The 18,812-nt window shown below is 41.8% G+C and overlaps 3 protein-coding genes across 6 annotated transcripts in view; all 3 read right to left on the minus strand.

Moving 5' to 3' along the window:
* Positions 1–18,812, minus strand: part of LOC128316363 (cationic amino acid transporter 3-like) — a 293,114-nt gene that overhangs the window by 174,446 nt on the left and 99,856 nt on the right. The window lies entirely within an intron of this gene.
* LOC106977155 (cationic amino acid transporter 3-like) overlaps positions 1–18,812 on the minus strand; it is a 156,419-nt gene that overhangs the window by 53,150 nt on the left and 84,457 nt on the right. The gene's annotated exons all lie outside the window — the stretch shown is intronic.
* On the minus strand, positions 9,444–12,941 carry LOC106977156 (cationic amino acid transporter 3-like). Its single transcript, XM_053225947.1, has one exon. It carries the CDS (start codon positions 11,273–11,275, stop codon positions 9,476–9,478), a length of 1,800 nt encoding a protein of 599 aa, XP_053081922.1. The 5' UTR covers positions 11,276–12,941; the 3' UTR covers positions 9,444–9,475.

Raw genomic sequence — 18,812 nt, forward strand, 5'->3', positions numbered from 1 at the left:
AGTATACAAGAATTCAGATCATACCATGCATACTTTCAGACCACAATGCTATGAAGCTTGAAATCAACGACAGGAAAGTGTCTGGAAAACCTTCAAAAGCATGGAGGTTAAAGAACACCCTACTAAAGGATGAGTGGGTCAACCAGGCAATTAGAGAAGAAATTTAAAAATATGTGGAAACAAATGAAAATACAACAATCCAAATGCTTTGGGATGCAGCAAAGGCGGTCCTAAGAGGAAAATACATTGCAATCCAGGCCTATCTCAAGAAACAAGAAATATCCCAAATACAAAATCTAACAGCACACCTAAAGGAAATAGAAGGAGAACAACAAAGACACCCCAAAACCAGCAGAAGAGAAATAATAAAGATCAGTGCAGAAATAAACAATATAGAATCTAAAAAAAACTGTAGAGCAGATCAATGAAACCAAGAGTTGGTTTTTTGAAAAAATAAACAAAATTGATAAACCTCTAGCCAGGCTTCTCAAAAAGAAAAGGGAGATGACCCAAATAGATAAAATCATGAATGAAAATGGAATTATTACAACCAATCCTTCAGAAATACAAGCAATTATCAGGGAATACTATGAAAAACTGTATGCCAACAAACTGGACAACCTGGGAGAAATGGACAAATTCCTAAACACCCACACACTTCCAAAACTCAAACAGGAAGACATCGAAAGCTTGAACAGACACATAACCAGTGAAGAAATTGAATCAGTTATCAAAAATCTCCCAACAAATAAGAGTCCAGGACCAGATGGCTTCCCAGGGGAATTCTACCAGATGTTTAAAGCAGAGATAATACCTATCCTTCTCAAGCTATTCCAAAAAACAGAAAGGGAAGGAAAACTTCCAGACTTATTCCATGAAGCCAGCATTACTTTGATTCCTAAACCAGAGACCCAGTAAAAAAAAAGAGAACTACAGGCCAATATCCCTGATGAATATGGATACAAAAATTCTCATTAAGATACTAGCAAATCGAATTCAACAGGATATAAAAAGAATTATTCACCATGATCAAGTGGGATTCATTCCTGGGCTGCAGGGTTGGTTCAACATTCACAAATTAATCAGTGTGATACATCACATTAATGAAAGAAAAGATAAGAACCATATGGTCCTGGCAATCGATGAAGAAAAAGCATTTGACAAAATTCAGCATCCTTTCTTAATAAAAACCCTCGATAAAGTCAGGATAGAAGGAACACACTTAAATATCATAAAAGCCATTTATGAAAAGCCCACAGCTAATATCATCCTCAATGGGGAAAAACTGAGAGCTTTCTTCCTGAGTCAGGAACACAACAGGGATGTCCACTTTCACCGCTGTTGTTTAACATAGCGTTGGAAGTTCTAGCATCAGCAATCAGACAACAAAAGGAAATCAAAGGCATCAAAATTGGCAACGATGAAATTAAGCTTTCACTTTTTGCAGATGACATGATATTATACATGGAAAATCTGATAGACTCCACCAACAGTCTGCTACAACTGAAACATGAATTCAGCAAAGTTTCAGGATACAAAATCAATGTACATAAATCAGTTGCATTCTTATACACTAATAATGAAACAACAGAAAGACAAATAAAGAAACTGATCCCATTCGCAATTGTACCAAGAAGCATAAAATACCTAGGAATAAGCCTAACCAAAAGTGTAAAAGATATGTATGCTTAAAATTATAGAGAGCATATGAAGGAAATTGAAGATTTAAAGAAATGGAAAAACATTCCATGCTCATGGGTTGGAAGAATAAATATTGTTAAAATGTCAATACTACCCAAAGCTATCTACACATTCAATGCAATCCAAATCAAAATTGCACCAGCATTCTTCTCGAAACTAGAACAAGCAATCCTAAAATTCATATGGAACCACAAAAGGCCCCGAATAGCCAAAGTAATTTTGAAGAAGAAGACCAAAGTGGGAGGCATCACAATCCCAGACTTTAGCCTCTACTACAAAGCTGTAATCATCAAGACAGCATGGTATTGGCACAAAAACAGACACATAGACCACTGGAATAGAATAGAAACCCCAGAACTAGACCCACAAAAGTATAGCCAACTAATCTTTGACAAAGCCAGAAAGAATATGCAATGGAAAAAAGACAGTCTCTTTAACAAATGGTGCTGGGAGAACTGGACAACAACATGCAGAAGGATGAAATTAGACCACTTTCTTACACCATTCACAAAAACAAACTCAGAATGGATTAAGGACCTGAATGTGAGACAGGAAACCATCAAAACCCTAGAGGAGAAAGCAGGAAAACACCTCTCTGACCTCAGCCACAGCAATTTCTTACTTGACACATCCCCAAAGGCAAAGGAATTAAAAGCAAAAATGAACTATTGAGACCTCATGAAGATAAAAAGCTTCTGCACAGCAAAGGAAACAGTCAACAAAACTAAAAGGCAACCAACAGAATGGGAAAAGATATTTACAAATGACATATTGGATAAAGGGCTAGTATCCAAAATCTATAAAGAACTCAAGAAACTCCACACCTGAGTAACAAATAATCCAGTGAAGAATTGGGCAGAAAACATGAATAGACACTTCTCTAAAGAAGACATCCAGATGGCCAACAGGCACATGAAAAGATGCTCAACGTTGCCCCTCATCAGGGAAATACAAATCAAAACCACACTGATATATTACCTCACGCCAGAGTGGCTAAAATGAACAAATCAGGAGACTATAGATGCTGGCAAGGATGTGGAAAAACGGGAAACCTTTTGCATTGTTGGTGGGAATGCAAACTGGTGCAGCCACTCTAGAAAACAGTGTGGAGGTTAAAAATAGATCTACCCTATGACCCAGCAATAATACTGGTAGGAATTTACCCAAGGGATACAGGAGTGTGATGCATAGGGGCACTTGTACCCTGGTGTTTATAGCAGCACTTTCAACAATAGCCAAATTATGGACAGAGTCTAAATGTCCATCAACTGATGAATGGAAAAAGAAATTGTGGTTTATATACACCATGGAATACTATGTGGCAATGAGAAAGAATGAAATATGGCCTTTTGTAGAGACCTGGATGGCACTGGAGACTGTGGTGCTAAGTGAAATAAGCCATACAGAGAAAGACAGATACCATATGGTTTCACTCTTCTGTGGATCCTGAGAAACTTAACAGAAGTCCACCAGGGAGGGTAAGAAAAAAAAAAAAAAAAAAAAACAGAGGTTAGAGTGGGAGACAGCCAAAGCATAAGAGACTCTTAAAAACTGAGAACAGGGGCGCCTGGGTGGCGCAGTCGGTTAAGCGTCCGACTTCAGCCAGGTCACGATCTCGCGGTCCGTGAGTTCGAGCCCCGCGTCAGGCTCTGGGCTGATGGCTCAGAGCCTGGAGCCTGTTTCCGATTCTGTGTCTCCCTCTCTCTCTGCCCCTCCCCCGTTCATGCTCTGTCTCTCTCTGTCCCAAAAAAAATAAATAAACGTTGAAAAAAAAATAAAAAAAAAAACTGAGAACAAACTGAGGGTTGATGGGGGGTGGGAGGGAGGGGAAGGTGAGTGATGGGTATTGAGGAGGGCACCTTTTGGGATGAGCACTGGGTGTTGTATGGAACCATTTCGACAATAAATTTCATATTAAAAATAATAAATAAATAAATTTAAAAATTAAATAAATAAGTAAGTAGTAAAAAAATAAAAGCTTGTTGTGTTTCCTACCACTGAGAGTTACTACTATATTAAAATGGGGCCATACACTGCCCAGAGCCTGGCACTCCAGTATTTTTGGTGTGCACTCTGCTGTTGCATTTTGGCTGCTCTTTCCCACTGGTCAGTCCTCTGCAGAGTTCCTCCTTGCACTCATTGTTGGAGTGTTGGACCTTTAACTAGGTGTGCTTTGGTTTCTTTGTTGAAGTAACCCTGGATAAAAGGGATGAGGGAGAAGCCTGTTACACAAAAAAATCGGGAAAAAGACAGGCAACTGAATGAAACCAACAAGAAACTATAAGCCTGACTCCAAAGAAAAGAAGAAGGAAAAAAGAAAAAAGGACTGCAGGCGTCTTTTTGAAGCGCTTCATTTTCAGTGCACTTGGTGCATGAGAGGCGCTGGCTGTGCTGGTCTGGAGGAGAGGTGTGCCGCATTGGCTCAGAGTCAGTCCTGCCGCAATTAATAAGCAGCTGCCAGCACGGGACCAGGGTTCAGTGTATGCAGGTCCCGACTCGACTGGGGGCCGCTGTCTGCTCTCTCAAGTCCCACCATGTTGGTGTTAGCGGGAAAATGGCACTACCCCAGTCTCTCATCCAGGTCTGGGACTCTCGCACCCTAGTGTGAGATTGGCACTGTGCAGATCCACTCCCCTCCTCCAGAGTAGAGCCTCTCCATGCTGGAAGTTCTCTGTCCCTGAAAAACTGTCCCACACCTGAGCAGTGTTAGGGATCTATGGAGTAGCACTGCTAAAAACCGCAAAGGTTATATTCCATCTGAGTGTGCCTCTGTCCCCCACTAATGAAAGGCCTTTTGCTGGCACCTGCAGAGTATCTTGTCCTTGGGGAGGCAATATATCCTCTTCCAAAAGTACTCCAGGAAGGGGACTGTTTCTGTCACAGTGCATCCCAGAGATCCCTACACCAACCTAGCACTGTGGGGCCAGCTCCCACCTCACCATGAGCACAGGCAACAGCTCTACAGTTCAACTCTAGAAAGTTGTGCAATTCCAAAATTTCAGACTTTGAGCCCCAAATGCAAGCAAAAAAATAACTGGGACACTCAGTACTTCTCACTCCCCAGTCCGTGGTCCAGAAAGGTTTTCCCTTTGTGTGAACTTGATGCAGCACTTTCCTCAAACTGGGTCTCTTTTTCTCTCTTTTGTCTCTCGACGGAAAGTGTTCCCTCTCTTCTACAGCCTGCCATCTTTCTCTCTCCCAATTCACTTTCGCATACCTCGCACCTGCCAAGCTTTCTCCCTCTAACTGTGGGGATCCTTCTGCCGCTCTGCAGATAGGTTTCCTGGGTTTTCCAAATGATCTGACAGCTGTGTTTGTGGGATGAGGAAAGCCCAGGTTCCAACTACTTCTCTGCCGTCTTAACTCCTCCTCTCATTCCTTCCTGATTCAGAAATGTTACCCCATGGCACGATGCACAATACACAATACAAACCTGGCTCATAAATTCCCTTCAATGTCAACACACATCCCTCACAAAAGTCTCAATATTTCATGACTCCTAAAGGTCCACATAGCCTAGAATACTGTCCCATTTCTTTTCCAGTTCATCTGTCCCTCTTCTACTTCCCAAATTGCTCCATAGGTACCCTTCTCCAGGAAATGACTCTTGACCAACACCTCTTTCTCAGTTTCTACTCATACCTTCCCTTCCAAAGTAATGATGTCTCAATCCCTGTCCAGTTAGTAATTCCTCCTATTTCAGTTCATTTTTCTTCCCATTTGGGGTGTAAATTCTCTTTACCCAAAAGAATTGAAGATGCTTCAACAAGATTTTTGCACCAGTCTCCCTAGAAAGCATCTAAAGGAAGGGATAAGTATATGGGTAAACCTGCCTCTAGCAGGATTGCCGGGAGGCACGTACTTTCTGTTGGAAAGGTGACAGATTCCACAAGTAAGAAAGTAGCTTCCCATCCTTCTTTTCTAGTAAGGTCTCATACATAAATACAATAGGAAAACACTGGCTCCCATATGCCAACCATAAAACTCTGACTCTTCAAGAAAGATGTCTGTTGTGTCCAAGATGAAGCCAGTCTCATCTTCAGGGATTCCCTGTAGTCAGGTAGACTTCTCTTAATTTTGGTACCTTGGACCCTCTCCAATTCCCATGAGTATGGATGCAGCAAGACCAGGAGAGTCATGTCAGGCAATCAGCTGCCCCAGGGCTGTTGCTCTTTGAGTGAACATTGTTCTTACCATTGTTCTTACCTTCCTCTAGAGGGAGGAGAGAATCTGCTCCTTGTCCTGAGCAAGACTCCACTCTGATGGAACAGACAGGACAGTCACTAGAACTCCAGGCAGAGCCACACAAAGGCAAAACTACAAGTGCTGGGGTACAGTTCTAGATGTTGGGTACAGATCTAGATACACTTCTAGATGTAGTTCTGGGTGGAGACAAATGCTGTGTGTCAAGCAAGTCTCCAGGAAGATAGTTTTAAAGGAGAAACACAGTGCTAGCCTAAAAGGAAGGAGAATTTCTGTACCAAAGAAATGTGTAAAGCTCTAGTCAATTCACCATGAATTATTAAATGCTCATTGTGTGTCTGGATACAGGAGGATGCTCTGGGGGAGCGAACAAGATACACTCCTTATCTATGATCTACAATCAGGAACAATATACAAAAATAAAGGCACTCAGATAACTATGGTATTTCATTTTTATTTCAGCTTTATATATGTACAATTCACATAAAATTTAAGATATTTAAAGTATACATTGTGGTGATCTGGCTTACATATACATTGTGAAATGATTCACAATGATTTCCCCAAGGTGATAGGATTAACAACTGTATTTTAATCTAAATGTTTCATGAAATGAAGGTAAGTGTTCAAAGGGCAACTTTGTGTCCTTCCCTTCATCTTTCCATGTGGAGACTTCGTTTTCTATATGTGGCCCCAGTACCAACAGCATCAGCATCAACTGGGAACTTGTTAGAAGTACATGTTGTGGGCTCCACCCAGACCTACTGAATTCTAAATGCTGGGGCCAGGGACCAGCAATCTGTTTTGTCACAAGTCCTCAAGGTATGGTGACACCTGCTGAAGACTGAGAACCACTGACAGAGTACTAGTCCTGGCCCCACTCCAGGAATAGTACTGCCCCCCTCACTGTCACTTTGATTAGTAAGTTAAAGCAACAGCACTAATCATGCCCAGCTCAGCCCCTTCCATTTTTTTATTGGTTTTACTTTTATATCCAGTGCCAAACTAACTAAAACACATGCACTGCAACCTGCTTATATATAGAAAATCTAATTAAAGCAGAATCTTTCCTGTGGTGTCTTGTGGAGGTTGCTTCGCATTACTTCCGATGAGGAGTAAGTCTGTCTAATTTAGTTATGCAGAATTAGCAAGTTAATTGGGCTATAGATAAAAAGCTAAGTGTTTAACCACCTGTCTCTATGTCTTGATTATCAGTTGTTCCAAACATAGGAGTGAGAAATGGGGTGTTATTTACTGCACCTTTAGAGCTCCAACATGGGTTGTAGTGAAAAGTGGGCAGGATGCGGGTTCAGGTTGCCTGCAGTAGAGAGACCTAGCTGAGAGAATAAATAACAAGACAAAAGAACCAGAGGAAATCCTAGAATTCTGTAAGTGAACCTAACTTTAGAAATAATCAGTTCTGACGTCTCGTGTTACAAAAAAATAAAAATAAATAAGCAAAACATTGAAGGAACCAAAAGGCTTGCTCAAGGTCACATTGCTAGTTAATGGTGGGAACAAGAGCAGAATCCAGGATACTTGGCTCCCAGCTGTGCACTTTCTGAGCAGGTGGACCAAAGCAGACAAGAGCAGAGAAACTTTCAAGTCCAAGAACGCAGATATCGCCAAGTAGAAGAACCAACCCTAGGGATTTTCATTATGGGTAGTGGGTTCAAATCCAAGTGTTTTGTGCTCAGAGGAGAGCTCTGTGTGCATATTCTGTTGGCCCCTCTCACAGCCAAGGCTCAGGCTACACACACTACAGTGTGTTCAGTGTGTTCTGAACACTGCTTCATTTTCCTGTGCTCCTCCAAGTGTTGTTCTCTCAGCCTACAGTCTCTCACTGCTGCCCACATGTGGGAAAATCCTAACCTGTCTTGGAGAGAGCCAACTCAAATGCCATGCCTCTACAACGTCTTCTCTGATTTCACCAATCAACCCTCACCACTGTGCCAACCCTATGTGATCCTCCCACACTCTGAATTCCCAGGACACTTTATTTGTATATTACTTATTATGACAACACTTTCTACTTTGTGTTACAGCTATGCTTTACCCCTTGTATTAGAATATAAGCCCGTTAAGGGCAGGGGCCATATTTCATCTTTTTTTGTTTGTTTGTTTGATTCTAGTTTCTTTTTTTGTTGTTTTTGTTGAAGTATAATTACCATACAGTGTCATTATATTATTCTAGGTGTACTACATAATGATTTATTGATTCCACACATTTCTCAGTGCTCATCCAGATAAGTATACTCTTAATTCCCCTTATCTATTTCACCCATCCTAGTACCCACTTCACTTTGACAACTAACAGTTTTTGCCCTATATTTGAGTGTATGAGGTTGTTTTGTCTCACTTTTTCCTCTTTTGTTGTTGTTGTTTTATTTCTTAAATTGGTATAAGAGTGGAACCATCTGGTGTTTGTATTACTCTGAATAGACTTATTTCACATAATATTATTTCCTCTAGGTCCATCCATGTTGTTACAAATGCCAAGATTCCATTCTTTTTTATAGCTGAGTAATATTCCATGATAGATAGATAGATAGATAGATAGATAGATAATTTGATCGATATTACATCTTATTTATCTATTCATCTATCAAGAGACATTTGGGTTGCTTTCATGTCCTGGCTATTGTAAACTATGCCACAGTAAACATACGGGTGCATATATCTTTTTGAATTCATGTAACCAAAATGCACTTGCCCTGAAAAGGAAACCAGCATCAAGAGAGAAAGGCAACCCACTGAATAAGAAAAGATATTTGTAAATGATATATCCAATAAGGGGTTAATACACAAAATACAGAAACAACTTATACAACTCAATCCACTTAAAAAATGGGCAGAGGAACTAAATAGACATTTTTCCAAAGATGATATACAGATGGCCAACAGACACTTGGAAAGGTGTTCACCATCACTAATCACAGGGAAATGTAAATTAACACTAAAATTGGATATCACTTTAAACCTGTCAGGATGGCTAAAATCAAAAAGACAAGATAAGCAAGTATTGTCCAGGATATGGAGAAAAAGGAACCCTCAGGTACTGTTGTTGGGAATGTCAGTTGGTGCAGCCACTATGGAAAACAGTATACAGGTTCCTCAAAAAATTAAAAATAAAAGTACCTATGATCCAGGAATTCTACTACTGGTTATTTTTTTAAAATAATCTCTACACACAACATGGGACTCAAAGTTACCAGCCTGAGAAAGAAATGCATGCCCTAGTGATTGAGCCAGCCAGGCACCCCATGGCTACTGGATATTTAAGCAAGGAAATAAATTTTTTTTCTAGTTTCTTATAATAATATTTTAAAGCCAGTAAGCAACTACAGATACAATTCAAGTAGACAAGTAAAAAACAAAAACAAAAAAGAATTAACAAAGATGCACCCATCACTCCACAATATACGCAGAGCTCTATCGATGTTCACCCACCAACACCCCATGGGAGGCCCACCTTTCCATGTGATCAAGAGTACTCCATTATTATGCAGGGGGACCTGACTGCATTCAGGTGTGATGATGTCAAACTGAATATGTACTGACACGGCTGAGTTCAAGGTCTACACTTTTCGCCTTGAGTGGGGATAGCGACCCAGCTGTGCTGGATCCCATAGGCGAAGTAGATAACAAACCCAATTAGCATCCAGACACCCAATACTATCCAGGTGCCAGCTGTCATCTGCATCATAAGGTAAACATTCACAAAGACGCTCAGTAGTGGGAGAAGAGGCACAGCAGGGACCTTAAAGTAAACGGGACTGGAGCTCTGCGGCTGTCTCCAGATGACCCCAGTGAGCCCAGTGATGAGCACCAGGAGCAGCACAACCACTGAAATCCATACTGGGTCTCCAGAAAGCAGAACTGGCCCCTGGGTCAGCACTAGGCAAAGAAGAATGAGCAACAGAACAAGCAGTGAGGAAGAAACACGGACAACCTGGCCAGAGAGTGAAGTGGGGGTGGGGCTGGCTGGAAAAAGTAGTCCCTGTAGAGTCAACCTCTCTGCTGCAGGTCCATTCTCCTCCTGCACCTCTGCTTCATTTTCCTCATTCTGCACCTCAGGCTGATACCTGAGGATAAGAACACAAATTGCAACCAAGGAATGAGAAATCAGGGACACAACTGACCTTAGATCCAAGAGATCAGTGACTCCAAAGAAGAATACAATGACTGGAATAGTTCCAACAAACACAATGATCATGATAAGAGAGTATTGGAATACAGAGATACGGGTAAGGAAAGAGAACAGGAGGCCATCCTTTGCCATCATGTATAGCACCTGATGCATTGGCCACACAAAGCCCCAAAGGCTGGCGGAAAGAATGCACAGCAATGCAAAAGCTACCACGTAGTAGGCAGGGACCCAGCCAATATGGAGAAATACCTCAGGCAAGGTGCTCCCAGGTTGGAGCTGGTAGTAAGACACCATAAGTGTGAATGCTGAAGAGACACCAAAATACACCAAAAAGCAGATGAACAGTGAAATCACAATGCCCATGGGGATGGAACGCTGGGGATTCTGGGATTTTTCAACTCTGGTAACAATACTGTCAAAACCAAGAAACGCATAGAAACAGGTAGCTGATCCACGGAGAATCCCCTCGAACCCAAAAGGCACAAATCCTCCAGAGCCCAGAGGTCCCAAGCCAGAGGTGTCATTGAGTCCAGCCTTTACATAGTCCTCTTCTGTGAGCTTCCAGTTGTGCAGGTCCCCCTTAATGAAGCCAGAGGTTATGACAAAGCTGAGAGCCAAAAGTTTCACCAATGTGACCACTTTGGCAAGTGTGGAAGTCAAAAATGACCTGAAATACCAAAGACTCCTGAATTCCATGAACAACAACACAAAACCCAGAGCAGAGAATTCTAGATATTCTGCAAGGACAGGGGGAACATGTGCTGAGATGCTCTCTTGCACAGTCTGAGACAGCTGGTTCCCACGCAGGTTGTCAAAAGTTAACATCCATGTGATGAACACAATGGCTTTCTCAGCAACAAGGGCGAGGATGAGGTTCCAGCCAGTGATGAAGGCCCAGAGTTCACCTATAGTGACAAAGCTGTAGAGATATGCAGAGCCAGAATGGGGAATGCGGGTACTAATCTCTGCATAGCACAGCCCAGCCAACAGAGAAGATAGGCCAGCCACCAAAACGCAGATCACAAAAGATGGTCCTGCTTGATTTCTGACCACCTCACCAGCCAGGACATATACACCTATACCCACTGTGTGGCCCACACCCTGGGTCACTAAATCCAGAGTGCTCAATCTTCTCCGTGGGTCATTCTCAGCCACCGGTTCCGTCAGCGTAGGTCCGCGTACCAGTTTTTGACCAAATCTACGAAGTGCCTGACACAGCATCTAGCTGGAACTGAAGAGGATTCCAGGATCAGAGAACTGCAGCAAGTCCAGGGAGCAGAGTCTGGGATCAGGTTTGGTGAGGCTGAATTTAGCCAAGTTGAGTTGGGGTTGACGAGGCTTGTTACTCAGGCTTCAAAGCTGCTCCTTTGTATTTCACCTGGTATGTAATAGCCCTTCCTAAACCCTAAATAAACAATAAATATTTACTGAACAATGGTATACAACCAACTTACGAAAGTTCACAACCACAGCTCAGAAGTCCCATGTCACCTGTTGCAGCCTGAGTATCACAGAAACTGAAACAAAAGATCATAAAAAATTAATGCCATTTTCCCCACAGAAAAGTGCCAAATACCTATCAATATTCTCCTTTTTACACACCACATGACAAAATCCCATTTGGTTTCATCTAACTCATGTAGCCTCGTGGGCTAATTAAGCTGTAGGACACAAAAGGTATGAAGCTATTGTGCAACGATTTATAGATGAGATGTTTGTGTGGTGCTTCAGCATAAGTTATGACACATTAATTCATGGACTAGAGGACCTTGTTGTAGTTACAGAACCATTTCTCAAATATCATCTGAGTTTAAAATACAAATATTGTTCCCACTGTCTTAAAACTCTTTACCCCCAAATCAGTACCCAAGATCAGATGGCCCCCTTTCTCCTCATCCTGCATCATCCATTTAGCTGTACTGATGGCAAGGAAAGTACAGTCCAACCCTTCCCTTTACCCATCTAGGCCAACAGGGAGCACTATGAGAAGAGAGGAAGAGGGAGAAAGAAGCAAGGCCTTCATAATTCCCAGAAAGAACTAGAGGACTCTCTCGTGAGGAAACACAGGAGAAATAGGTGCATACACCAACCAAGTGTCCATTACTAAGGAAGAAGAGCCAGAAAGGGTATTTTGTGAATTCTGACATTGAGTAAACCTCACCCAAAGCAACAAGGCAAAACTTACTACAGTTTATATGTCCACATTTATGAGAGTGTGATGGGTAGGAAGGAAAGCAGTAGGTCACCTAGCTCAGTTGCTCACAGCCAAAACAATTCATTCTGTCTCCTCCCTCTCTGGGTTCCAGGAGAGAAGGTGAGCTCACTTCTGGAGAGAGTCTTCTCACTGGCCACACTGTGCTCTATAAACACCCTGGGCCATCTGTGATATCAGTGGCCAGCCACCTGGAGACCCTGCCCTGCTCTCTGAGCTTATATTAAAACACAAACTTGTAACTCCCTCTTAATTTTCTACCATGGTTATTTTTCACTAACTCAAACAATGGTCTCAATATGCCAAATACGTTTTGTTAATCAAGGAGCCCTACATGTGGTTCCTCCTTCCCCTTCCTCCACTGCTGCTATTCAAATGGCCCCCTCCATCAAATGGAGCAAGACTTTGGTGAACAATTCACAGCAATGTCTCAGAAATGAGTAGAGAAAAACAGAGAAAACAAAGTCATGCAGCCCTCATTCTCCTCACTACTTGGGGTTTGGTTTTGAGAGAATTTTAGGAAAAAATGTCAAAGGGTTTTAAAGGCAGAAAGACCAAGTCAAAATTGAACTGTCTTCTCTACAGATTATCAAAAGGAATCCTAATGTTATGGGTCAAAGCTTCTGTGTACAAATCCATCTAGACTCCTTATTTGCCACCCACCAGTTCCAAGGTTATGATTTACTAAAAGCACACAACATAGAGTCAATACTTAACTCATGGAATCTTGTTACACTATACATAGCATTGACATGTTGCCCACCCACCCCCAGGTTTCAAATCCTTCAGTGATTCCCCACTGCCCTTCCTTCATAGTCCTTCCTTCCTTCTTTCCTTCCTTCCTTCCTTCTTTCCTTCCTTCCTCCCTCCCTCCCTCCTTCCTTCCCTCTGCTTGCTTGCTTGCTTCCTTCCTTCCTTCCTTCCTTCCTCCCTCCCTCCCTCCCTGCTTCTTTCCTTCCTTCCTTTCTTCCTTCCTTCATCACCTGATCTGTGTTGATTCTTCCAGCGTCATCCCCTGTCCACTTCCTACTGCAACTGCAAGAATCAACACTCAACCTGTTCCCTTGCCTCCAACGTCCTCTTGTCCAGTTTGCATAGCTAACCCCACTTCTCTTTAGTTCCCAGCTCAGAAGCTGCTTTCCCAGGAAGCCCCCCTGACCTTATGCTGCCCTTCCTGTGTGTTCTTATAGCACCTAGCTTACACCATGTGCCATTTATCCTAATGTATCAGAATTTCTGCTCAGCTGCCTGTGTCTTCTATCAAAGTGTGAGTTAGATGCTCAATAGATACTTATTGAACAGATACACAAACTGAGAATACAAATCTGAAAGAGAACATAATCCAGAATTCCTACCTAATTGCCTTTGCGAGATACATACTTTGTAGCCAAACAATATTTGTAAACCTGATTTAGATAAAGATATAAATCATATTACCATCCTTGTAGAAAGAAAGCAAAATGAAAAGTGTGAAGGGAAGACAAACTGATGAAACTTTGACTGTACATCATTCATGGCAGGTATAAGCCACACATGGTGACAAAGAATTGTCAAATGTTTTGAAGATATCAGGCCCTATAACCTAGGTGGGATGTCCTAAGGCAGAGGTTCTTACTTTGGGGGACAGAGGGAGGTATAATGAAGACACTGGGGAACATTTTCAAACTTCATATCCTGTCCCTCTGGAGATTCTTGTCCACTAGCCCTGTGCTTCCCATTGCTGCTCTAAATCACCCCAAATGACACGAAATTGTCTTCAATTTCAAAGGGAAGAGATTACAAAAGTTTCCTTCACGGGAAAGCAGCACAGTTTATCATTTAGGAGTAAAGGCTCTGCAGGTACATGATTCAGGCTCAAATCACAATTCAATATTATACCAGTACTCTGGACAAATTAGTTAACCTCTCGGTGCTTTAGTTTCAATAACAGTCAAATGAAAGTAAAAGTACCTCATAGGGTAATTGTGAGGCATAAGAGAAATGATGTCTATAAAGTAGTTAGCTCAGTGCCTAGCAAACAATATGTAATTAATGTAATCTGCCTAATGTTTAATATTGAAATCTGATCCAAATTCCCAAATTTGAAAATCAATTAGTCTTTATAAATTTCTAGCCCCAAAATCATCCACTAAAATTCGAGACTGTTAGCTTGCCCTCATGAAACAATGAAAACAGCTTTATTCCATATATTTTGCCTTGAAATGCTAAGTACCCCAATTAGACACCCCCCTACATGGTGCTAAACACTTGGAGGTTCTAAGCTCACTGAGTTAGTCCAGGCATCAAGAAAATGAAAGCCTTAAACAACAACAACAACAACATCATCATCATCATCATCATCATCATCATCATCATCATCAATATTTTTGCCTATGGATGCCTCATCTTATTCCGAGAAGGGACAGTTCTGGGTACTATAGTGCTAAGAGCAATGAGCATTATGTCAGAAATTTTGGATTTGAGCCTTTCCTCTTCCACTTCACTATATAAACCAGGGCTATTTACTTGATCTCTCTAAGCCTCAGGTTTCCTCACCCACAAGGAACCGTACTTCACTTCCATTAAAGGATCCACATAAAAATTTGATGAGAAGCTATAAAACATCACCCACTGCTGGTGGGAGTATAGCTGGGGTCACCATCCTGAAGCACAATCAGTGGAATTAAGAATGCACACACCCTCCCACCCCGAAATCCCTCTCTGAGATATACACCCCAGGGAGACTCTGTCCTGAGATTATAAGGAGGCTCATATGAGCAAGTTCATCACAGGACTGTTTCTGAATTTGGAGCTATGCCAGCCTCTGTTACTAGAGGAATGTGTAAGTAAAATGTGTCATATATACACAATGAAATATTACACAGCAGTCAGAAATTTTTAAAGTAGATTAAAGATAACAACATGGGTACATTTCAGAAACAATGTTAAGTAACAGAAGTAGAAGCAGGATGAGGTATACAGCAGTTACATTTATATACATTTATAAAACAGCCAAAGGGCGCTGCCTATTTGTCAAGGATATGCACATACCTGTTAAAATTTTCATGTCATTCTCTGATAAAACCTTCTGGTTTCTCCTTTTATGCAGAGTAGAAGCCAATGTTTGCATTTACAATGACCTACAAAGTCCTACAGTATTTGTCACTGACCCACCTGCTACTCATCCTCTGTTTTTCTCTCTCCCTCACTCATATTTCTCTAGCCCCCTAACCATTCTGACCTCCTAACATACCAGGCAAGACCCTACCTCAGGGCCTTTGTACTTGCTATCCCTATGACCATACCACTTCTAGCCCAGATAGCCCCATGGTTGCTCACTTCACTGCATTTGGTAAAAGACCATGTATAGCATAGCCTTCCTTAATCACCATATATAAAACTACAAGCTGCTCCTAACCACCCAGCCATACCTTATCCCCATGCCCTCATTTTCCTCATACCACTTTTCACTATTCAAGGTACTATATGTTTTACTTAATTGTTTATTATTTCCTCACACCAAAAGATGTAAGTTCCATGAAAGCAAGGCATTGTTTGTTTTTTTTCTTTGCCTAGTCCCCACACTACAACTGTGTATTTGTAGAGTGAAGGAATGTATCTAAATACACATATAGAGCAGGGATTGGGAGAACATTTGTTATATACACTGAAGGAAGTGCCTCCAGTGAGGAGGGGAAATAATAGAGATCAAGATGAAAGGGGTAAAATAAAATGCATTGAAAAGGGGCCTGATAGGAAGCAATGATGCTCAGTCCATGACTGAGGGAGGGGTTGACTCCACTCTGCGCACTTCAGATTCAACAAGGAATTGCATGAGATAATGTTGTGGGAGTTAAGTTGAAGGGTAACTGTACCCTGTAATTGTTAGGACATGGAGAACACAGAGAAGGAAAACCTGCTAGAAAGAGGGTGGAGAACAAGGGAAGATGGGGTACCTCTCCTACCAGTTCCCTCTGAACCCATTTCCCTTTTCCCAATTCCTCTTTCTCCTTCAGCTCCTTCAACTGTCTCTGGAGTTTCCTTACTGGGTACTAAGGACACTTGTACCATGTTTCTCTCTCTGGGGAACCATCTGCAGCCACCAACCTCCCAACAAAGATACAACAGTGGTTCTTGTCATTTGCTGAATCACAGACCCCTCTGAGGTTAGTCACCTCAAAAAAAAGTCCTACAGTCTTCTGAAGTCCATTCATAGATGCTTAGCAGGAATCCCAGAGGAGCACCATCTGAATGGCAGGGTTAGAGATGGGTAAGTCTTTGGATCATTTGTGTTTCCCTCAACTGTTTGTGCAGGGTGGTCCTTGTGCTCTTCCCACATTTACTAAAGATGAGGGACGGTGGGCTGCAGACAAAGTATGAAGATACCAGAGAAACAACCCAAAGAACAAAACATCTGGGAATTAAATTAATCACATTTCATTACTCCAACACAAGCAGGCAGAAGAAAAATGAACAAGCAAGCTTATAGAAGACAAAGCAAAGCCATGATTGGGAATCCTGAGAGATCCTACCACAAATCCAGTTTATAACAGTACACAAAAACATCATCCTCAAATGCTATTTTCAGAAAGGCCCTTTCTCTGTGCAGTAACTTACAATTATCCCAATAGTTTATATTCAGTCCAGACTCTCTGACCCACCTCTCAGAACCCTGCCCTAAATCTTCCTCTACCCTCAGGCCCATCACCTCCCTCCTAGCTCAGCTCCTCACATCCTGACTTACCCTTCCTGGGATGAGCCTTTGGCCTGAGTAAGTGCCTGTCCTGCCAGGGATGCCCTCCTCACTCCTTTTTATCCTGTTGTCATGTTCTAGGTCTTCTCAGTCCTAATCTACAATGTTTCCCCTTGTGTAAGGGAAGTATTTCCTAAGGCATCCTGATTGGTCCCATCTCCAACCTCCCTCCAATTCCCATCTGCACTTAAGGTCCATCCTGATGCTCAGCTATAACTAATTTTCCCTTTCTGTGTGCTGGTGTCCTGCATGTGTAACTTAAATTCCTTTATAATCTAAAAAGATTCCAGGGGGCAGGGCCAAGATCTATCTACCTCCTTCTTCTGGATTCCACACTCCCACCTCCAACCTCACTACCCAGGACAAGAATCTACTCAAAATCATACAAAGCAACTATAAGAGGCATTTAGGACAGAGAAAATGAATTTATATATATATAGATATAGATATAGATATAGATATATATAGATATAGATATATAGATATATATATATAGATATATATATATCGATCGACTACTATACCTTGAGATTCCTAGAGGAAATTTGTTTTGCTTGTTTTGTTTTCTGTTTATTTGTTTGGGTTTTTGTGTTTGTTTTTGTTTTTGAAAGAGAGAAAGGGCCAAACAGAGGTGTAAACAGGAGAGTAGAACAAGCACCATCATCTATTTCAAGCACATTTCCAGGATATTTCCCTAATGAGGGCCCTGGGTCTGTGAATCTCATTTTAACTAGGAAACAGTCTCTCCAAAGGAGGTGCTTTATGTGTATGAGGTGCTGAAAGAAATCCAGAGAGAGGCCAGGGAACATGAAGTCAGCTTGTATGAATTCCACAATGCCCCCAAATCCCCCTTCCCTCCCTTTCCTCCATGTATTTCTCTCAGTCTCTGAACTTCTTCCAAACTCTAAAACCAAAGTTCCATCCCAAAGTCTCCCACAACAACTCCTGTCAAGTCCAACAATCCACCCATTAAATTGCAGGCTGTCTTCCCCTCCCAGCCAGCCCCAACCACTGCCCTTTATCCTGGAGGTCATTGTGTTCGCTGCTCTGTCTCTGAGAAGGGTGCAGCCCTCATCTGGACATTTCCTTTTCAAAACATTTTCTAAGACAGTAAGTTCTACTGGCTCCTCTGGCTGTGTGTTAACACTCTTGCCCATCAGGAAGTTGGCCTAGTGTTTCCTCCTGAATAGCCTCAAAGAGAGTTTGGATACCAGTTGTTTTGCAAGAAATTTGATGAGGACTTGAGAGGAAGGCTCATGAGGCTGTTAAATAATTATTTTACTTCCCAAAGTTCCAGAGAAGTGGATTTAAATGTAACATCTGCAGGGATCATATCAATCCTCTGTGTCCAAACATAAATCCTTTCTAACCTAAAGTATATAAAAATTTCTTCCTCCTAAAATTTCTAGACAATGAAGACTCTGGAGCCAATCCAACTAGTGACTCCCAAACACTCAACTATAAAGGTTTTTAGAAAGCTGAGCTACCCCAGAGTTTCTCAAGTCCTAACTCAAGCAGCCCTGCAACTGAGGTAGCGGCAGTCATGAATACAGGAGTAGAAGCTTTGAGTTCAGGGCAAGAGTTTTAAGTAAAGGTAAATGTCGTGTACATGTACAGCAACATGTCCAAGAGTGAAACAGTTAACAGGCATATGGAAAGGCAAACAGAACAAAAGCCACCATGAACACTGGGGCTGAGTCTCATACCCAAGAGTAGAAGAAATTGGTTTCCAAAATCAAATGAAAAATGGAATCTTCCCAATTTCTCCTTCTGTTTGGCCTTCTCTTCAAGTCTGTGTCCAATCATGGTCTTTC

Source organism: Acinonyx jubatus, chromosome B4 (assembly GCF_027475565.1).
Source record: "Acinonyx jubatus isolate Ajub_Pintada_27869175 chromosome B4, VMU_Ajub_asm_v1.0, whole genome shotgun sequence".
NCBI classification, from domain to species: Eukaryota; Metazoa; Chordata; class Mammalia; order Carnivora; family Felidae; genus Acinonyx; species Acinonyx jubatus.